The 23,947-nt window shown below is 36.8% G+C and overlaps 1 protein-coding gene and 1 pseudogene across 1 annotated transcript; both read left to right on the plus strand.

The window, feature by feature from the left end:
* The first annotated feature begins 1,372 nt into the window (after nt 1-1,372).
* Nucleotides 1,373-2,374, plus strand: LOC147352823 (olfactory receptor 4C3D-like; annotated as a pseudogene).
* A 15,075-nt stretch (nt 2,375-17,449) lies between these two features.
* On the plus strand, nt 17,450-18,367 carry LOC147352824 (olfactory receptor 4A47-like). The gene has a single exon (XM_086361013.1). The coding sequence runs from the start codon at nt 17,450-17,452 to the stop codon at nt 18,365-18,367; it is 918 nt and encodes a 305-aa protein (XP_086217139.1).
* The last annotated feature ends 5,580 nt before the right edge of the window (nt 18,368-23,947 follow it).

Here is a 23,947-nt window from a genome sequence, read left to right on the forward strand (position 1 = left end):
TGGTTCCAAGTGTAGTGTGTCATAAGTAGCATATATATTTCCTTATATTAAATACTTCTGATAAATACTTGTCAATGTTATATGTCTTTTCACAGTTAGAGCTGAGGGTTCAAATGTATATTCACGTGGAATAGAAAATAACTCTTATCTGTGTGTTCAGTTCAGTTCAGTTCATTCGCTCAGTTGTGTCCGACTCTTTGTGACCCCATGAACGCAGCACTCCAGGTCTCCCTGTCCATCATCAACTCCCAGAGTTTACCCAAACTCATGTCCATTGAGTCAATGATGCCATCTAGCCATCTCATCCTCTTTTTCCCCCTTCTCCTCCTGCCCCCAATCCCTCCCAGCATCATGGTCTTTTCCAATGAGTCAAATCTTCGCATGAGGTGGCCAAAGTATTGGCGTTTCAGCTTCATCATCAGTCCTTTCAATGAACACCGAGGACAGATCTCCTCTAGAATGAATTGGTTGGATCTCTTTGCAGTCCAAGGGACTCTCAAGAGTCTTCTCCAACACCACAGTTCAAAAGCATCAATTCTTTGTTGCTCAGCTTTCTTCACAGTCCAACTCTCACATCCATACATAACCACTGGAAAAACCATAGCCTTGACTAGACGGACCTCGGTTGGCAAAGTACTGTCTCTGCTTTTTCCTGTGTGTAGCACTTCTCACAGAGAAGGCAATGGCACCCCACTCCAGTGTTCTTGCCTGGAAAATCTCATGGATGGAGGAGCCTGGTGGGCTGCATTCCATGGGGTCACAAAGAGTTGGACACAACTGAGCAACTTCACTTTCACTTTTCACTTTCATGCATTGGAGAAGGAAATGGCAACCCACTCCAGTGTTCTTGCCTGAAGAATCCCTGGGACAGGGAAGCCTGGTGGGCTGCCATCTATGGGGTCACACAGAGTCAGCCACGACTGAAGTGACTTAGCAGCTGCAGCAGCACTTCTCAACTTACAACATACATCTGAGAATTATAATTTGTAAGCTGTTGGACAGATAGGCGGGCTCATGAGGCACTGAGATGACTTTGTAGAATCGCTTTCAGCAGAAATAATAGAAGAATCTAAATCTCATGTAGACAGAACACTGATTTCTCAATAAATTACACACGAAACATTGTTCTATGGGTGTTTAACAGGTGACAGGTGCTAGGTGTCTGTAGAGATGGAAATCATCTTGGAAACATTTATAAATGGCTTGAAAAAAGAACTGAGACAAAAGTGACAAGGACATGCTCCACAGTAAAATAATCATTATTTCTTTGTTGTAAGAAATTCAGCTCAAATTTCTTACATGGTTAATTGGTATCTTTTTTTTAAAACTTATTTGTAGATAATTCAGGACATAGGAAGCTATTACTTCCTAAATGGATGTCCTCACATGTCCCAACAACGTGACTGAATTTGTTCTCTTGGGACTCACACAGAATCCACACTTGCAGAAAATGCTCTTCATTGTCTTTTTGCTCATTTTCCTGTTTACTGTGTTGGCCAACCTGCTCATTGTCATCCCCATCTCCTTCACCTCCACACTTTCTGCTCCCGTGTACTTCTTTCTCACTCACTTGTCCTTCATAGATGGCATCTTCACCTCTGTCACCACCACCAAACTCATCATTGACCTGCTGTACCAGAGGAGAACCATCTCCTGGAGTGGCTGCCTGATTCAGATCTTTCTGGAACACATAATGGGAGGTTCAGAGATCATCCTTCTCATTTCTATGTCCTATGACCTATACGTGGCCATCTGCATGCCTATGCACTACATGACCATCATGAGACAGGGGCTCTGCCAGCTCCTGGTGGTGGTGGCCTGGATTGGGGGCATCCTGCATACCACCGTGCAGATTCTTTTCTTTGTAAACTTGACCTTTTCTGGTCTCAACATCAATGATCACTTCATGTGTGATTTCTTCTCACTGTTGGAACTCACCTGCAGTGACACCTACAAACTTGGCATCATGGTGGCAGCTAACCCTTCAGGAATGTGCTTATTTTATTTTATTTTTATCATGCTTCTCATCTCCTACACAGTCATCCTGCACTCTCTGAAATCCCATAGCTCTGAAGCATGACACAAAGCCCTCTCTACATGTGGCTCCCATTTCACGGTAGTGGTGCTCTTTTTTGGTCCCTGTATATTCACCTCTATGTGTCCTGAGGTCACCTACCCTGTGGAAAAATTTGTGGTTATGTTCTTTGCAATCCTCACTCCCGTGTTAAATCCTATCACTTACACAATGAGAAACACAGAGGTGAAAAGTGCCATGAGGAGTTTGTTGAAGAGGAGAGTGACTCAGGCTATTCACGGTGCCAAGAAAGTAATTGTTTATATATATTCAGATGGCTACACCTGTTGTAAAGTGTGAATGAAAAGTAAGAAATTTTGTAGATCAAGAGGGAGAGAGATCCAGGAACTAACACTTGTTGGTTTCTTAATCTTGGCTAGTCATTATTTTAAACATACTGATATTTTAATGTACACTGTCAAAGTTTCATTGTTCATAGGTTCAGAATAGGCAATGAAAAGAACATTAAATCCACAGTTTGATGATTGTAGAGTAAGAAGTTTTTCTCCAGAGTCTTACTGCTGCTTTTTCAGATTTCTCATATGCTACTCTGATGAAATTGGCTTTTCCATAGGACCTTAATCTCATTTTTTTTTCCATTTTTACTTACCCTGTGGTAATGCAAACATTGGATAGAATCATTGGGTAAATGCATGGTGAAGAAGGAGTTGAATGAGGGAATAATAGCTAATTTTTCCCCTGCACTATGGATTTATCAAAAGCAAAATGAGTGTCACTGACAAAAGAAGGAAAGAATATTTTACACTGTAACTCTAATTCTCTTTGTAATAGAGAAGATAAAGCAGAAATTTTGAAATTACTCTTAATTTGCTCTTTTTTCTTAAATATCCCTATGGCTCACATTTTTTTTTATTGAATATAAAGAAAACATTTTCATTTTTTATACCAAGACTTGAGGAGCCATTTGAAACAAGAGTAAACATCTCTTGCAAATCTCAACAGAAAAGCAAATGGTTAATTTCCAAAGCTGTTGCTCTGCATATCTGATCCATATAAGTACATTATATGAACCCTTTATTATCTACCAGGCACATTCACTTCAGTTGATTTATCCACAACCAAAACCGGTAGTTTCTTTATCATTGTTCCCAAATTACAGAGAAGCAAATTGAAGCCAAGACAGGTTTACTGATTTACTTGCCTCACATCACACATGCTTCTCCCATAAAGTATGTCCAGGACCTATAACTCCAGAATGAAGTTCCCTTACAAACTTTCAACCTAGGGCTTCTAACTCAGTTTCTTTCAAATGAGTTGTCTGTTGTATGTTTTTTCATGTAGATGGAAAAAATTATCTGTGATCTTATTGATTTACCTCTTTTGTGAAGATGGTGTTAATGTGTTGTAGCTTTGTCTCACGTGTTACAATATACTTCAGCTGTACAAGTTTATTCATTTATTGAAAGTTCAAGTTATACCACTTCACTTTTACAAAGAAACATTAGTATGGTAATGGTAATCTAAAATGGAAAAGAATCTCAAATATATATATATATATATATATATATATATATATATATATATATTCAGTTCAGTTCAGTTCAGTTCAGTCGCTCAGTCGTTTCCAACTCTTTGTGACCCCATGAATTACAGCACGCCAGGCCTCCCTGTCCATCACCAACTCCCAGAGTTCACTCAAACTCACGTCCGTCGAGTCGGTGATGCCATCCAGCCATCTCATCCTCTGTCGTCCCCTTTTCCTCCTGCCCCCAATCCCTCCCAGTATTATACATGTATGCTGCTGCTGCTGCTGCTAAGTCGCGTCAGTCTTGTCCGACTCTGTGCGACCACATAGACGGCAGCCCACCAGGCTCCTCTGTCCCTGGGATTCTCCAGGCAAGAACACTGGAGTGGGTTTCCATTTCCTTCTCCAATGCAGGAAAGTGAAAAGTGAAAGTGAAGTCGCTCAGTCGTGTCCGACTCTTTGCGACCCCATGGACTACAGCTCACCAGGCTCCTCCATCCATGGGATTTTCCAGGCAAGAGTACTGGAGTGGGGTGCCATTGCCTTCTCCGTTATACATGTATAGATAGGTATATTTATAAATAAATCACCTTGCTGTGCACTTGAAAGGAACCCATTGCAAATTAACTGTGCTTCAATTAAAAAAAAAAAAAAAAAGCAATATTTAAAACCTCACCAACATTTGTATGGTTATGGAGTCTTGTGTGTTGGCTTTTGTAAAAACAACGTGGTGGATGCATGTTGATGTATGGCAAAATCAATACAATATTGTAATTAGCCTCTAATTAAAATAAATAAATTTAAATTTTAAAAATCCCATTTTTTTTAATTAGTAAAATCAAGTATTAATGTTGTTCTTCATAAAAACCAAGTGCTTAAAGTTAACTTCAGAAAACTGGGAGTACCTATAATGCTCCTCTATATACATGGTGAATACCAGGTCATCCTATATTGTTAATAACTATAAATCTAAGCTTGTCTGACTACAACACAGAAGCCCATGTTACTTATCACAGATGTCACTTTCTTAGACTCAATGATTAACTGGAGCTATTTATTCCATAATTTGAACATGTTTGAACATGGTACTGGGGTAATGGCATTTAGTAAATTGTGCATAATTATCTCAAATTCATAGGAAACAGCACTTTTTCTCACAATGTCTAAGCCTGGAAGATGATAGAATCAACATTTAATCTATTAAAATGGTCTTTTGAAATTTCTGGTGAGAATTAAACCATTCAACAAATCAAGGCTAAATGATATGTGGTTTATTATGATGAGGAGATAAGAGGAGATGAGAGTAATCCAAGGGCAGTGAATAGAAAAGTCTTGAGTACATGTTGTTTCTACTCTAAGACCAAAGGGAAGATTTGAAGATGAAAAATAAGACCAATGATTGTGTTTTAGGGGGCTGTATCAGAGGCTCAATAGAGGAATGAGAAAAGTAATGCTGCATGAATAATAAATTTTCAACAGAAAACTTGGAAGGTGTCAGAACTGAAGAAGGATGTGTAGGCTGTATGGAATCTCAGTGAGTGAAGTTTTGCTGGTTGTAAGTTTAAATCTCCTTTAGAAATTCCTTTTCACTCATTCCCAATAATCTCTCCTGAGGAACAACTGCCATGTAACTACTTTTGATTCATTAAAAAAAAAAAAAAATCACATTAGGCACAGTTATGTTTCTCCATGGCAAAACTAATACAATATTGTAAAGTTAAAAAATAAAATAAATAAATATATTTTTTTAAAAGTTAAGGAGACAAAATGTCTGGATCTGGTGTATAAGGATACATTGTTTTAATATGGAATTTTTATTTGGTTAAAATTTTAGGAGGCATTAAGTGAGTAAACTGAGTTCACTATTGTTGAAGGCCAACTATGAGGCATACATTTTGACAGGTTCTTTACAAACTTTAACTCTCTTATCGTAGGGACAGGTATTAGTTGATTGAGTTTCAGTCCATTGTATCCAAGAGGGAAATGAAACTCAATAAAGTTAAGCAAGAATATGAAGTCTCTTAGAGTTGGATTCCTTTATTCACTCCACTTCACAGAACTCCTCCTGTCATGAGGCGAAAACATCAAAACATGGATCTGACCACTGGCCACATTGTGAAAACTGTCATTGAGGCATTACTCTTTTTTTGGGAGGGAGGGGTTCAGTTTCTCTTTCTTATTCTCCATTTACCAGGCTACTTACACTCTCTTGACCCCTCTCTCTTGCTCGTGTTCATGCTCAGTCACTAAAGCATGACCCCTCCAATGTCAAGGAAAAATCATCTGATGATCTCTTTTCTGCACATATATTACCTTCATGGGCACCATGAAAAATGTACTCAAGAAATGGAATTCAAATCTCTGAGTTTCAAAGGAAGTGCCACTTGGGTGAAAGAGATGCTTAGTTGAAAACAAGGAACTCAGTCATTGAGGAGATTGACATTCTGTTTGAACATGAGATTAGCACCTTGAATAGTTAAGTAAGTACTATGTCCATAGGGCTTTTCACATTGCTATGCCATAGTGTTAACATGTATTACTGGAAAGAAAAATGGCTTAATGAGAAATTCACTTTCATAAATTTTGACTTATTTAGTTTATCCCCACATAATTGTTCTGTTTATTCAATGAGACAGAGAGTTATGAGACCTGGGTATACCTGTTGAAGATAAAGGGTTATTTTTATGTGAAAATAAGATTCCAGAGAAATAGATGGATAATAATCATGTAAAAATAAAAAAAATTTAATATTTTTAGTAATGGGTAAGATGAAAAATATTTTTAAAGAGTGTGATAAGGTGAGACTAGCTGGATATAGATCTGTGTAGTTGTTTGCAACACAGCAAGAGTTTCGGTTTGGTCTGAGTTTAAATAATCACATTATGTCAATTTCTTTTATTTTTTTAGGTTTTTTTTTTTTTTTTTTTTTTCCCTAATGTGTATTTGAAATGTGTGCAATATCTCTTACCACAAAGTAAAAGTAATTTCTTTTGGGGTGAACATTTCTTACTGTTTTTATACATAATGCACAGATACACATAAAAACATACATAGGTAATATATTTGTGGTATTGCTATTTTAAATGAGGAGGTGGTTACGAGAATATAATTTCTAAGAAAGGAATTTTAAGGGACAATAGTGGTCATTCCCTTCTCCAGGGGAGCTTCATGACCCAGGGATCAAACCTGGGTCTCCTGTATTGCAGGCATATTCTTTACCATCTGTGCCACAGGGGAAGACTAAAATCCCCCTAAATTGTAGAACTTTGAAAGACAATGAGGATTCTTTTTCAGAGAACCAAAGGCTTGTAGAAAACATATTTCGTATTGGTCACACACAAAATCACATACAGTCCAAGAAGAAATAGAACTCTGAGAGGAACCTGAGTCACACACCTTGCTGATATTGGGAAGAGCCTCCCAGAGAGGTGGAAAAAATATTACAATTCACATTGAAACATAATTACTAGTAACAAACATTTTAGCCAGCTATCCCATGACAAGGACATGGTGCTGACAAGCATTGCATTGTAATCCTCATCTAGCGTTTCAGTGGTGGAACCCAGTCCCACTCATCAACTAGGTGGCATCAGTCTTGGAAAACTCCAGACCAAACAGCTAGCTGGGCAAGGACACACCCCCACCCACCTGCCATCAAGATGGCTATCTTAGGACACCTTGATCCCATAGTGGACCTGGGACCCACCCAGGAGATGACCAGCACCAGCCCTGCATCCCTTCTTCCCAATTTTTCAGAGTTTAATATTTCTGTCTCCTAATCTGATGATCTTTACATTTCTCAAGACATTTAATACCATTGTGTCACATCTATCCTCAGGAGAGTTGATGTTGCAAAGGATTTTAAAATGTTCCTCAACCTAAAACTAAGAACTAAATTCTTTCTCATGGCATAACAATTATAGAAAGCATCATTTGAAAGTTTAATTACTTACATTTCTTTTTCACTCATATATTTCTATAAATTTTGAATTACAAAATTCTAGTTTTGATCTTATTTGTTTCAGATGCTTGACACCTTCAGTCAGAAGACCTGATATGTATTCCATGTAAATGGGAAGACTAGAATCCTAAGAGTTATACAGAGCTTTTCCTATCTGAACAATATTTGAACATTGTTTCCATTAGTGGCTCATAAAGTTGCTGCTGGGGTTTTTGTGGTGGCTCAGACAGTAAAGAATCCATCCTCAATGCAGGAGACCCAGGTTTGATCCCTGGATCCGGAAGATCCCCTGGAGAGGGAGTGGCTACCTGCTTCAGTATTCTTGCCTGGGTAATCCCATGGACAGAGTAGCCTGGTGGGTTATGGTCCATGGGGTCGCAAAGAGTTGGATACAACTGAGCAACTAACAGTTTCATTTTTTTTACTTTCCAAGTGTAGGAACCCTGGGCTGAGTAGCACTATGTGGGGCTCAGACACATATACTCCTTTGGGAGAAGCTCTACAACTGGATTTCCCCCCTTAGGTATGTTGCCTGCCTGAGGTATGAGACTTGACTCTACCCTGTATACCCGAGTCCTATTGGTCTTTGTGTAGTTCCTATTTCATGTATTTAGTCATAGAATATCTGCTAGTTTTCTGATTGTTCTCATTAACAGTGACAGAATGGCATTGAAACATGAATAATATCGTATATGAAATGAGTCGCCAGTCCAGGTTTGATGCATGATACTAGATGCTTGGGGCTGGTGCACTGGGACGACTCAGAGGGATGGTACGGGAAGGGAGGAGGGAGGAGGGTTCAGGATGGGGAACACATGTATACCTGTGGTGGATTCATATTGATATATGGCAAAACCTTTACAATATTTTAAAGTTAAAAAATAAAATAAAAATAAATAAATTTTTAAAAAAGTAGTTGAAATTTTAGTGTTCTATGGGAGGATATGAATTCAGTGTCTTCCTATTTCACCATCACAGCCACTTCAACTTGTTTGTCTTGATGCCAGTGTCACATGCTTCATATTACCATAATTTTATAGTATGTTTTAGAATGAAGACCTGTGATCATTTTGGTTATCGCAAGTCCCTTGGTATTTCATATGAATTTTAGGATGGATTTTTTTTTATTTTTGTCTACAAAAATTTTATGGGGGTTTCACAGAGATTGCATTGAATCTGTAGATCTTTAGGTCACCTTGATGTCTTAATAATATGAAATATTCTTGTTCTTGAACATTTTTCCATTTATGTACCTTCTCTAACATCTTTTGGTGATGTTTTGGAGTTCTCAGTGTGCAAAGCTTTTGCATCCCTACTTATGTTTACTCAATCATTTTGTTCTTATCATTGTTGTTATAAATGGAATTTTTCTTAATTTTTTTCCCTTCTTTGTATTATTCAGTGATAGTATAGAAATCCAACATCCTTTCTTGGTAAAAATAATTTTTTTCATCAAATTTGGAAGAGAAAGAAAGTATCTCAGCATATTAATATAATAATTAAGATTGTGCTAGACACACAGCTCACGTCATACTCAACATTGAAAGTTTGACAAGTTTTCCATTAAAATCAGGAAAAAGATATGAACTAACACTCAGCATAGTATTGGAATAAAAATTCTTGTTGTCTTTAGTGTTTTTACATATAAACCAGTTCATCTCTGAAATAAGATAATTACCTTTTACTTAATTTTACTGTCTGTAAAAGTGCTTCTAATGGAAGCCACTTTCTATCTTTTGGATCTCATCTGAAGCACAACTTTTAGGTTTGGCCATGATTGATTACCTTATTCATGATAGAATGAAATCCTCTTATTTCTATAGGAGCATAATGGGGACTTCAGCCTGAGAGACAGCACCTCAGATAGCTCTGTGAAGCTGTCCAAAGAGATGGGGAGGGGAGGTCATTATACATGTGGTTTAGGTGAAGGGGAGTTCATGCAATCCAGCATGTACTTTTTCAGAAGTTTTCTGCTAGTCACACGGACCAGATTTCACCATGAAGGAACTTAGTGCTTTTCTAGATATGGGGAAAATTTGACTCATAAAATCAGTTCCTGAGAGTATCTAACCATCTGAAAACCTATTCTCAGTTTTCCCCTGAGAATAGAGTGTCTCACGCTCCACCCTGAACTCCATGTAGAGTGTGTTGAATGCAGAAGCGTGTGATTTGATCCTTGTAGAGTAAATGACAAGTGCCCACCACAAGCACCAATTTGTAGTTGATAAGACTGCAAACAGTTTTTTAATCTGTCTCCTTCTTTTTTTGTCAAATCTATTGTAACAATATAAAATCCATGCAAGGGGGAACTTTTATATGATTTCACCCATTTTATTAATTGACATGACCTCACACAGAGCATAGTGTGTGTGAGATTTAGTCAGTAAGTAGTGTCTGACAACTTGAGACCCCATGGAATGTAGCCTGCCAGGATCCTCTGTCCATAGGATTTCCCAGGCTTCTTTTCCAGGGTATCTTCCCAACCCAGGGATGTAACCTGGGTCTCCTGCTTTGCATGCAAATACTTTACTCAGTGATCTACCAGGGAAGCCCCACCCATAGCATAGTTTATGTACTGAAATAGACACATTAAATTCAATTTAATAATTGGTTACACATTTATATATTAATCTGAAGTGATGGCAAATGTTTATATACTCAACCAAATATCAACGCAGAATGAACTGAGTAATAAAGGAAAAGAAAAAAAAGGCCTTTCCTGGTGGCTCAGATGGTAAAGAATCTGCCTGAAATGAGGGAGACCTGAGTTCGATTCCTGGGTTGGGAAGATCCCCTGGAGGAGGGGATGCAACCCACTCCAGTATTCTTGCCTGGAGAATCCCCACGTACAGAAGAACCTGGCAAGCTGCAGTCCATGGGGTTGCAAAGTCAGACATGACTGAGTGACTAAGCATGCAGGCAAAAAGAAAAAACCTTGCTATGGCAAGTGGGAAAATACATGATAAATTATTCTCCACTGGAATAAAATGTTTGGGCTGATATTTTGTTGTTGATGGCAGTATTCTGAAAATGTAACCATTTTTTTTACCCTTGTCACATTTTTTAACATCAATGTGTGATGTGGTTTGTAGCATATTTATACAGATTTATTTTTTAAATTTAGTTAAAAATCCCAGCGATTTTAATTAAGAATGAATCAGTCTTCAACATATTAACATTTGGTTCTATGATTTAATGTTAAATATTGTAAGGGATAAATTTCCAGTGATCTTCAACTCTATTGGGAAAAAATGATATCCTTTTAAGAATTGATATAAAATTTTAAGTAGGTCTTTTGTGAGGCTTAAAGCAGACATGGAAGAAAGAAAGCACAAGAATATCTCTCAAAATCTCAAGTCAACTTGTCTGTCTACACCAACATGAGAGGATGAAAGAGACTAAAAAAAATGAAGGGTATTTTCTATTTTAAAGTTAGTAGAAGAAATTACTTGAGATAAATTTCCCTTAGAAATGGCTGGTTTCTTAGTATGGAAACATAGGATTGGCTGCTCTTTCCAATAAATTATCTTAACATGGTAAGCATTTCCCCCCTCCCACCCTGTGCACTGTGGAATTTCTTTTTCTTTTATTTTTAATTTTTATTTTGTTTTTAAGCTTTACAATATTGTATTGTTTTTGCCATACATCAATATGAATCCACCACAGGTATACACGTGTTCCCCATCCTGAACCCTCCTCCCTCCTCCCTCCGCATACCTTCCCTCTGGGTCGTCCCAGTGCACCAGCCCCAAGCATCCAGTATCATGCATCGAACCTGGACTGGCAACTCGTTTCATACATGATATTATACATGTTTCAATGTCATTCTCCCAAATCATCCCACCCTCTCCCTCTCCCACAGAGTCCAAAAGACTGTTCTATACATCAGTGTCTCTTTTGCTGTCTCATATACAGGGTTATTGTTACCATCTTTCTAAATTCCATATATATGTGTTAGTATACTGTATTGGTGTTTTTCTTTCTGGCTTACTTCACTCTGTATAATAGGCTCCAATTTCATCCACCTCATTAGAACTGATTCAAATGTCTTCTTTTTAATGGCTGAGTAACACTCCATTGTGTATATGTACCACAGCTTTCTTATCCATTCATCTGCTGATGGACATCTAGGTTGCTTCCATGTCCTGGCTATTAGAAACAGTGCTGCGATGAACATTGGGATATACGTGTCTCTTTCAATTCTGGTTTCCTCAGTGTGTATGCCCAGCAGTGGGATTGCTGGATCATAAGGCAGTTCTATTTCCCATTTTTTAAGGAATCTCCACACTGTTCTCCATAGTGGCTATACTAGTTTGCATTCCCACCAGCAGTGTAGGAGGGTTCCCTTTTCTCCACGCCCTCTCCAGCATTTATTGCTTGTAGACTTTTGGATCGCAGCCATTCTGACTGGCGTGAAATGGTACCTCATAGTGCTTTTGATTTGCATTTCTCTGATAATGAGTGATGTAGAGCATCTTTTCATGTGTTTGTTAGCCATCTGTATGTCTTCTTTGGAGAAATGTCTATTTAGTTCTTTGGCCCATTTTTTGATTGGGTCATTTATTTTTCTGGAATTGAGCTGTAGGAGTTGCTTGTATATTTTTGAGATTAGTTGTTTGTCAGTTGCTTCATTTGCTATTATGTTCTCCCATTCTGAAGGCTGCCTTTTCACCTTGCTTATAGTTTCCTTTGTTGTGCAGAAGCTTTTAAATTTAATTAGGTCCCATTTGTTTATTTTTGCTTTTATTTCCAATATTCTGGGAGGTGGGTCATAGAGGATCCTGCTGTGATGTATGTTGGAGAGTGTTTTGCCTATGTTCTCCTCTAGGAGTTTTATAGTTTCTGCTCTTATGTTTAGATCTTTAATCCATTTTGAGTTTATTTTTGTGTATAGTGTTAGAAAGTGATCTAGTTTCATTCTTTTACAAGTGGTTTACCAGACTTCCCAGCACCACTTGTTAAAGAGATTGTCTTTAATCCACTGTATATTCTTGCCTCCTTTGTCAAAAATTAAGTGTCCATAGGTGCATGGATTTATCTCTGGGATTTCTATTTTGTTCCATTGATCTATATTTCTGTCTTTGTGCCAGTACCATACTGTTTTGATGACTGTGGCTTTATAGTAGAGCCTGAAGTCAGGCATGTTGATTCTTCCAGTTCCATTGTTCTTTCTCAAGATTGCTTTGGCTATTTGAGGTTTTTTGTATTTCCATACAAATTGTGAAATTATTCATTCTAGCTCTGTGAAGGCTACCATTGGTAGCTTGATAGGGATTGCATTGAATCTATAAATTGTTTTCGGTAGCGTACTCATTTTCACTATATTGATTCTTCCTATCCCTGAACATGGTATATTTCTCCATCTATTAGTGTCCTCTTTGATTTCTTTCACCAGTGTTTTATAGTTTTCTATATATAGGTCTTTAGTTTCTTTAGGTAGATATATTCCTAAGTATTTTATTCTTTTCGTTGCAAGGATTCTTCAATATCTGCAAATCAATCAATGTAATACACCACATTAATAAATTGAAAAATAGAAACATATGATTATCTCAGTAGATGCAGAGAAAGCCTTTGACAAAATTCAACATCCATTTATGATAAAAACTCTCCAGAAAGCAGGAATAGAAGGAACATCCCTCAGCATAATAAAATTTATATATGACAAACCCACAGCAAACATTATCCTCAATGGTGAAAAATCGAAAGCATTTCCCCTGAAGTCAGGAACAAGACAAGGGTGCCCACTTTCACCATTACTATTCAACATAGTTTTGGAAGTTTTGGCCACAGCAATTAGAGCAGAAAAAGAAATAAAAGGAATCCAAATTGGAAAAGAAGAAGTAAAACCTTCAGTGTTTGCAGATGACATGATCCTCTACATAGGAAACCCTAAAGACCCCACCAGAAAATTACTAGAACTAATCAATCAATATAGTAAAGTTGCAGGATATAAAATCAACACACAGAAATCCCTTGCATTCATGTACGCTAATAATGAGAAAATAGAAAGAGAAATTAAGGAAACAATTCCATCCACCATTGTGGAATTTCTTTTAAATTATCTATAGTGTAAATAAAAACACTCTCTGAATAATCAGAAGACTCTTTGGAGAAAATTCACAGATAGTTGAACGAAATAAAATACTTCTTTAAGTAGTAATGCAGCTTTCAAGTTCCAGGTAAAAGAATTCCAAGATTTATGAATAGCTTAAAAAGTCTTTTTTCAGACTGTGATCAAGCCTCCACAAGGTAAGACTAAGTAGTGTGAATCAGGCTTCACAGTTGTATAACTTTATTAGTTAAGTAATTAAATTGTTTTGAAAGAAGACAGATTCTAATTCTAGTTTTATCACTTAAAAATTTTGTGACCTTACTGAAATTAATGAGATGATCTGAATCTTAATTTCTTCAAATGGAAAATGGGGATCCCCATTCTTGTTACTCTGAATGTTAAAAGTGATACATTAAACTGTGAGTATATGACTGGAATCCACCGTGGGAGTTTTGAGCAATGCAGGGATATAATGGAACAAGAATTAAAGAGAACCATTGGACTGTTTTAGGATAACAAGTTGTCAAAAGCCAGAATTTTCATGGACGTACTTCAAGGAGGCTGCCCCAGTGACCAGGAAGAAAATGGGGTAGGGACGATCAATCTATGATACATTTTGAAAGCAGAGACAATAAGCTTTGCTAAAGGTATGGATAAGTCATGGGAGATCAATAAATGAGTAAATAACACGGTGAGCTTTCTTGTCTGAGCAGTGACATTGAACAAATGCAGTACCATTTAATGAGATGCAGAACACCTTTATACTGTGTAACATTTTAAATTACGTATCTAAATTGATGCCCAAATGCAGATGTCCAAAATTGGAGATGCTGCTGCTGCTGCTTCTAAGTCACTTCAGTCGTGTCTGACTCTGTGCAACCCCATAGATGGCAGCCCACCAGGCTCCACCATCCCTGGGATTCTCCAAGCAAGAATACTGGAGTGGGTTGCCATTTCCTTCTCCAATACATGAAAGTGAAAAGTGAAAGTGAAGTCGGTCAGTTGTGTCTGACTCCTAGCGACCCCATGGACTGCAGCCTACCAGGCTCCTCCATCCATGGGATTTTCCAGGCAAGAGTACTGGAGTGGGTTGCCATTGCCTTCTCTGAAAATTGGAGATATTGCATACAAAAATTTGAAAATTATTATAGAGGTGAGAACAACATTGGACTGCATCAATATTTATTGGTCAGGAAATGGGAACATCTAACTAAAGATTTTCAGAAAGAAGTCTCAGTGAATTCTGAGATAATCCAGGGCAGTGATCTTCTAAATTCATAGTCTGATCTTTTCACACTGAATATGTAATTTAGTTTAAATGGGTCTCAGGTATTACTGGCTTTCCTTGTAGCTCAGATGATAAAGAATCCTTCTGTTAGTGCAGGAAATCTGGGTTTTATTCTTCGGTTGGGAAGATGCCCTGGAGCAGGAAATGACAACTCCCTCCACTATTCTTTCCTGGGAAATTCATTGAACAGAGGAGCTTTGAGGCCTATAGTCCATAGGGTTGTAAATAGTTGGACTTGACTGAGCAGCTAACACACACACACACACAGGTATTGCACCCTTTGTGACTTTATAAATGGTGTACCTTTTCATGGAATTCCTTTGCCATCTTTTCTGTTCTATCAATTTTATTTTAGAACTCAACTAAAATGTTGCTTATTTTTGGAAGACTTATCTGATTCTATCAACTTGCCTGTCTGAAATTATGTGACAAATTATGGGACAAACTTTATCTGCGTTTGAAATAAGCTTTAATGACTTATATTGAAATTTTCATTCATCATATTTGTAAATCAGTTCAGATATCATCTTCAAAGAAAGCTTAAGCTTAAAGATCTGCCACACTGGAAGGCCATGATTTAAATAGGAAAATGTTTACATATTACATTTCTGCCCAGACTGGACTTTTCCCTTTTGTTGATAGGACCCAAGTTGTTTCTTAAGATTTTCTCTCAGAAGACAGGGTTCAATCCTGTTCTACACAGTGATTATCCTGGTGGTATCCCTGGAGATAAAGTCTACCTCAAAATTATGATTAAGGTCCCAGTGAATTTAATTAGAAAAAAATCACCCTTGGAGGTGCATCCATTGAATGACTCAATTATACATGATGTAGTTAAATGTAGACAAAGTGTTTGTGGTCTTTCATGCTTACCTCATAGAGTGTTTGTAGCAGTAATCACATGGCAGTTTCCTCCTGAATTGAAATAAAAATGTAATAAAGTTTATATGAAATGATTCTCCATCCTTTACAAACTCAAAGTTCAACAATGCTGTAAAAAGACAGGAAAGCAGAACTGATTGAGACTCAAATGTTGCAAAGACTATTTCACTTTCACTGGTGTAAGAACAAATAGCAAAATTTTATTTGAAGCAATATATCACAGTTTGATGCTTTCTCTCATTCTGATCAAAGTGTTGCTTTAATATGTTTGTTACTAAGACAAATTCACACAATCAAGAACATTCTGAATTTCTTTTTATAATCAAGATTCAGAGCATTTAAGTAAGAGTACATTTATATTAATTGTGAAAACTTCAACAACTTGAAAATTAATATTTCTCTGAATGACTGAGATGAAGTAGGCTTTCTACAAGCATGGAGTTGGTCATACTGAACCAGTTCAAGGTCCAGTGATGATGCTGTCTGTTTCCAGAGAGGGTATCAGCTCATGAAGGACAAGGAGAAGTCACCAGAGCCCAGAACATGGACTGAACACCATTCTCCTTATGCAGGTAACCCAGGAAGTGTATTAAAACACAACATTCTGAACAAAGCTTTATGTTTTCCAAGGGTACATTGGTGATGTAAGAATTAACTTTTCAAGAGTTGTCCTTTGTGATTTTCATGTCAGAAATCATTTGTTAGTATGAAATATGTGAAGATTGATTCTATTCTGTAACACTCTTTTTGGATGCTTTCATATTCTAATAATCTGAAATAAGTTTACCTTTTCAAGGTCATTCTTAAAGATTAATTTCAAGTGTAATTATTTGAGGATATTATCATGAGCAGATATTTGTAAATCAAAATATAGATTCAATTAATATCTTATCTAAATGCTGTTTCTTCATCTGCCAAAGAAAAAAAGATAGCACCTGTAGACCTGATTGAATAATTTTCAAGAACCTAAGCTAATGCTCTAAAAGCAAGCCATTTCTTCAATTCCCAGTTTTCTATTCACAAGTGAGCTTCAGCATTTGATCATATGTTTTTTGCCCATTTAGGGACAGTCTTCATTTAATTGTTTATATATTTTGTTATTATTTCATTTATTAGCTAATTATTCAGAAATCTTTATTCAATTTAGATATCTTTGTGTATATTGCTAAAATTTAAATAATTTCCATAAGCTATTTTTGTCTATTGTTGTGGTATCTTTTCCTAAGTCCTTAGACAAATTTGAAATTGTCGAATATATCTATTTGGGATTTTGATGATTGATTAAGAAGATTCTTCCACACAAAAATGTGGACAGTAACATGCTTTATTAAATGGAAAGTAAATATGAGGTAAACTTTGCTTTGCTTTTCTATTAAACCTTTAATTTGTGTTTATTTTTATATGTTTTCTCTATATGTACAATTAGCTTCAATATCAAAAGCTAGTTTTGGCACCTGATTTATTTAATAATGTGTAATTTCCCCACGTGTCTCTAGTCACATGCTTCTGAATTAGTCTGTAAATTTGTTGACGTTAGGAATTATCCTTTAACAAGCTGTGTGTTGTCATACCTGAAAGTAGTATTGGTGATTAATAATCCATACTGCCTACTTGTTGAAACAACAAGTTAGTTCAAGATTTCAGGAAGTCACTATACAGGGAATTATGAACTGAACTCTGGAATAAGACAAACAGAAGTGCCTATGGAACAAAGGAACAATGTAACTGAGTTTGTCCTCTTGGGGCTCACTCAGAGCCCCCAGGGTCAGAAAATATTATTTGCTGTGTTCTTGTTCATCTACATTGTCATGATGATGGGCAATGTACTCATAGTCATCACTGTGGTGGCCAGTCCAACGCTGGATTCCCCTATGTACTTCTTCCTTGGAAATTTGTCATTTCTGGATGCTGTTTATTCTACTAACTTCATCCTGAGTATGATTAAAAGCTTCATTTGTGGGAAGACAACCATTTTCTTCCAAGCTTGCATGGACCAGCTTTTTACGGAGCATTTATTTGGTGGTACTGAGATTTTACTCCTGGTGGTCATGGCCTATGACCACTATGTGGCCATCTGCAAACCCTTGCATTATTTGACAATCATGAATCAGCGAGTGTGTGTTCTGCTACTGCTCTTGGCCTGGGTTGGTGGATTTTTGCATGCTGTCCTTCATCCTTTTTTTGTTTACAACCTTCCATTCTGTGGCCCAAATGTCATGGACCACTTTGTGTGTGACGTGTACCCCTTGTTAAAACTAGCCTGCACTGACACCCATATCATTGCCCTCACAGTGCTGCCCAAAAATGAGGCCATCTGTGTGATCATCCTTACACTCTTACTCATATCCTATGGGGTCATTCTATGCTCCCTGAAGAAACTTAGTCAGGAAGGGAGGCTCAAAGCCTTGTCCACCTGTGGCTCCCACATCACTGTGGTGCTCCTCTTCTTTGTGCCCTGTATTTTTATGTATGTGATAACTCCTTCCACTTTAACTACTGACAAATTCTTGACTGTGTTTTACACTGTTTTCACTCCTATGCTGAATCCTCTAATCTATACTCTGAGAAATGGAGAAGTGAAAAATACCATGAAAAAGCTCTGGACCAGAAAAAGAAAATGAGGCACCTGGAAAATGTATCACATATTTTCAATCAAGACTTCTTCTTCCCAGGAAAGACATGTGTGATTATTTAACTTAGTAATGTATCCTCATGTTTAATAATATCAGCATGATGAGTGGATTTATTGTATGAATACTTCCAATGATCAAAATATGCTTTAAAATATTTTGTAATTTTCTAGTTCAATGCATATATTTTGTTGAAAAGATTTTTTAAGATATCCACAATTTCTTTGGGAAAGATGTATTGTTTGGGTTAAAATGTCTCTATTGAGACTACAGGTTTATATTCTATATGATGAGTTAAGCTATAGCTAATACCATACATTTATTTAATTAGGGGAAGATTTTCCCATGTTTCTCTCTTAAATAATGTAATCTTTTTCAAAATTAATAGAGTTCATTACAAATAGTGACAGACTCTATTTCTTGGGCTCAAAAATCACTGCTGATGGTGACTGCAGCCATGAAATTAAAAGATGTTTGCTCCTTGGAAGAAAAGCTATGAACAACCTAGACAGCATATTAAAAAACAGAAACATTACTTTGCCAACAAAGGTTTGTATAGTCAAAGCTATGGTTTTCCCAATAGTCATGTATGGATGTGAGAGTTGGACCATAAAGAAGGCTGAGCACTGAAGAACTGATCCTTTTGAACTGTGGTGTTGGAGAAGACTCTTGAGAGTCCCTTGGACAGTCAGGAGATCAAACCAGTCAATCCTAAAGGAAATCAATTGTGGATATTCATTGGAAGGACTGATGCTGAAGCTGAAACTCCATACTTTATAGTCATGTGATGCAAAGAGCCAAGTCATTGGAAAAGACAGAAGGCAGGAGGAGAAAGGGACAATAGAGGACATGACGGTTGGATGGACATGAGTTTGAGCAAGCCCTGGGAGATGGTGAAGGACAGGGAAGCCTGGAGTGCTGCAGTCCATGGGGTCGTAAAGAGATGGACATGACAGAGTGACTAAACAACAGCACAGATATTGAAAAGAATTAGAAATATGACATAAAACTTGGTTCATTGCTCTTCACATAAAGACAGCATATGTTTATATTTCACATATGTGTTACTTTTGTGTCTATTAGAACTTTACATGTATTTTTTTGTTTATAGAGCTTTGCATGTTACAATTTAAGTTGAATGTCTCCTTTATTTGCTTACAGTATTTCTATACATATCTTTTTTTTAATTTAATTTTATTTTTTAACTTTACAATATTGTATTGGTTTGCCATATATCAAAATGAATCTGCCACAGGTATACATGTGTTCCCCATCCTGAACCCTCCTCCCTCCTTCCTCCCCATGCCATCCCTCTGGGTCATCCCAGTGCACCAGCCCCAAGCATCCAGTATCATGCATTGAACCTGGACTGGCAACTCGTTTCATATATGATATTATACATGTTTCAATGCCATTCTCCCAAATCATCGCACCCTCTTCCTCTCCCACAGAGTCCAAAAGACTGTTCTATACATCTGTGTCTCTCTTGCTATCTCATATACAAGGTTATTGTTACCATCTTTCTAAATTCCATATATATGTGTTAGTATACTGTATTGGTGTTTTTCTTTCTGGCTTACTTCGCTCTGTATAAAAGGCTCCAGTTTCATATACAAATATAGCTTTTGCTGTTTATGTGTAAATTTAGAATAATTCACGAGCTTCAAATATACACTACAGAAGCTGTCACCAGATATTTTGGGTGATATCATTGTTAAGAAGAATGTTGACCATAGATATAATTCTTTTTGCTCTTATTAATGAACTAAAGATTATTATATAGTAAAGAGGCCAGGATATATTTTTCTTATTTGACAGAGATTTCATTCCTAATATTCTCCCTCTGTCTCTGAATCAATATTGAAGGAAAATATAATCTGCCTCTAATATATTTGGAAGCATGTGGTCAAAGAAGATTATTTGTATGCATACCTTATTCAGTCTCGATTTATGAAGGGTTAAGTCTAAGGGGTCAAGTCTACGGGGCAATATTTTTTGTTTTTGCTTTTTTTTTTTCCCCACTAGTAAACCACACTGTATGAGAAACCTTATATCCTAATTTTTATTCCTTTACCTGGAGATTCCTGACATTATCTCAAAGTCTTCCAAACACACTGCTGCTGATGCTAAGTCGCTTCAGTCATGTCTGACTCTGCGTGACACCATAGACGACAGCCCACCAGGCTCCCCCATCTCTGGGATTCTTCAGGCAAGAATACTGGAGTGGGTTGCCATTTCCTTCTCCAATGCATGAAAGTGAAAAGTGAAAGGGAAGTAGCTCAGTCGTGTCCAACTCTTCACGACCCCATGGACTGCAGCCTACCAGGTTCCTCCATCCATGGGATTTTCCAGGCAAGAGTACTGGAGTGGGTTGCCATTGCCTTCTTCGCTCAAAACACACTGCTGCTGCTGCTGCTAAGTCTCTTTCAGTTGTGTCCGATGCTGTACAACCCCATAGACGGCAGCCCACCAAATAATAGCAAGCATTTGGGTTTAACACATTTTCAACGAGCTGCTCAGAAAGGGTCAGTGTCTCTTTGTGATATGAATTACAGTTTAGTCTCCAAAGCCATGAGACTTTGTATCCAAAGATCCAAACATCCATAGGCCTGATCCAACAACACACATGTATATATCCCACCACACACTCAGATTGTATCCAACCTCATGTTAATCTCTATAACTATTTACACCAAGATGCTCAATCTTATATAGGTTTCTACCAAGTTGCAGATATGTGCCTATATGTGAACACACCCAGATTCTGTACCTGACAACACATGGGCAGTATTTGCCTATGGATATTGGAAGGACTGATGCTGAAGCTGAAACTCCAATACTTTGGCCACCTCATGCAAAGAATTGACTCATTGGAAAAGACCCTGATGCTGGGAGGGATTGGAGGAAGGAGGAGAAGGAGTTGACAGAGGATGAGATGGCTGGATGGCATCACCAACTAGATGGACATGAGTTTGGGTAAACCCTGGGAGCTGATGATGGACAGGGAGGCCTGGTGTGCTGCAGTTCATGGGGTCGCAAAGAGTCAGACACAACTGAGCAACTGAACTGACTTAACTGAGAGATGAGTTTGCATATGCATATACCTATGTATTTGATGTGATCACACACAGGCCTGTGTCTATTATGTATATGGGGTGTATTTTTCCTTTCACTGCTCTGCATATGATCATAATGAATTTAGGGAAAGCTTAACTAAACAATTCTTCTCTTCCGTATGGGGTGGGCAGAGGTCATTGTCTACTAATCAGCATATTGCTGGGCTTTACAGAGGGCAAAAAATGACTGCAATTACATGAATGATGCCTTGGCAGGGATGGCTAGAAGATCAGGTTCTTCTGTATACAGGACTGTGTGAACCATGTGTGAGAAGAGAGGTCATCAGACTTGTAAAAGAGCAGTTTAGGACCCTCAGAGGGAGGAAGCCAAAACTATCAAGTCAGGTAAGCATCATCCCAACATTGTATCAGCCTGAAGTCCTGGATCTCAAGTTTTAAATCCAGACTGCTTCTACACATGGAAGGAAGCAAAATGAAAAGGTAACCTTTAGGATGTGAGAAAATTTTTGCAAATCATGAATTTATGTAGAATTAATATCGAAATATATAAATAACTTCAACTAAATAATATAAAAGCAAATAACCCCATGTAAAATGGGCCAAGAACCTGAATAGATATTTTTCTAAAAAAATTATACAGATGCCAAGAGGAACATAAGAATGTGCTCAACATCACTAATCAGGAGGAAATGCAAATCAAAACCAAAGTGAGATGAAACCTCACACCTGTTAGGATGGCCATATTATATATATATAGCAGACTACAGGGCTTCCTCAATGGCTCAGGGAGTAAAGAATCAACCTGCAGTGTGGGCTACACAGGTATGTGAAGTATCAGTACTATAACAGGATACATAATTTTAAATTAGTGAACATCTAAAAACAGGATTTAAAAATCATGCTTTTGGAAATGGTAGATCAATTTAAAAACCAATTATTGTAATGAACATTTAAAAATCAGATAGTTACCTACCTAAATGTTTAATTTACACAACACTAAATATTAGGACTTTATAATAAACTCTTTCCATCAAATACATAAATGTGTAGGTGGTCACCTCTTTTTCTCTTGTCACAGTGTTTTGTCTTCATGTTGACTCAAAAGAGTTAAAAATTAAAGATGAGTGCCATAAAATTTCCCTCTGCTGTTTAGTTAACTTACATGAAATAATTGGATTTTGACAGGATCTGCTAAAGATGGTGAAATACCCCTGAGGTCCTATTAGCCACAGCTAAGTAACTTTACAGATTTTGCTGCAACAGGAAATGTGGTAGTACTTTTAAGGCTTATCCAGAGGTGCCATTTATAAATAGGCAAAGTCACTTATTGTAGCAGAACTAGTTGTAATTTTTAAATCTTACAACTTTTCTTTCTTGGTGAACTAACAGCTGCCTGAGTCCCTGGCCATGGACCTAAGTCAGATAAGTTCATAGGTGAGAATTTCTTTTTTTCAAGGAAATCATATTGTCATGGACTCTTTTAAATGGATCTTACAAAGCATACAATAGACTCTCTTAAATGGATCCTACAAATCATACAATCACTCCTCACCCACACTTATCTGACATTTAAATACATTTTGCAGTATACAAAGTGTTAAGAAAGACTCAAATACAATACTATCAGTTTAGAAGTGAAAATGTTTTGGGTCTTTTTCTTACATATATACATACATATATATATATATATATATATATATATAATGCATATATAAATTAGTTTGAATTAAATTAGAATAATTATACAATTCACATCTGCATTCAAAATTTTCTCAAGTGTATATTACAATTTAAGATTGTCCATCTGATATTGCACAGCTTTAAAAAAAGCTCTATAAAATCTACATATTTATCAAATGGATGTACTATAATTTACATCTTTACTATAATTTACCATTTCTCCAATGCTGAACATTCCATGTCATTTCTACATTTTTCCATAGTTTTTAATAATTGTGTTGAAAAAATTGTGTGAATTGTGAATTGTGTTTGTAAATGTTGATTTTTTTTTCCTTTAAGAAAACTTTCCATTAGGGTTTATTCCTAGAAAAAATAGTCTGGATACAAAGAAATGTGAAAAAAATATATATTTCTTCATAGTTATTTTAAAATATATTTATTAATTACTTCTAATTCTGACTTATATGTACACACCTACATCTCTTTTCTGGTCTGTCAGGAGATCCCACATCAGAATAAGGAAATACAGTGAAATTACTATACTTGGTTTCTACAGAAGTGTACAATTTTCATCTTAGCAAAAAAAAAAATAATAATAATAAAGCTCTTCATTTATTTTTGAAAGATACACACACATATATATATATATATATACATATATATATGCAGAATATATTTTACTATGTTTGTCTCCTCTCTAAGTTCCCAAATTTCTCATTCTATTAGTAATTCAGTATCCTGTAGCCAGGAATAGTGGATGATGTTTGCTATGAGAAGATGTGGAAAAAACAAAACAAAACATGAGAATGCATGT

Source organism: Bos grunniens, chromosome 19, assembly GCF_055505025.1.
Source record: "Bos grunniens cultivar Pamir isolate PY7600 chromosome 19, Bosgru_T2T1.0, whole genome shotgun sequence".
NCBI classification, from domain to species: Eukaryota; Metazoa; Chordata; class Mammalia; order Artiodactyla; family Bovidae; genus Bos; species Bos grunniens.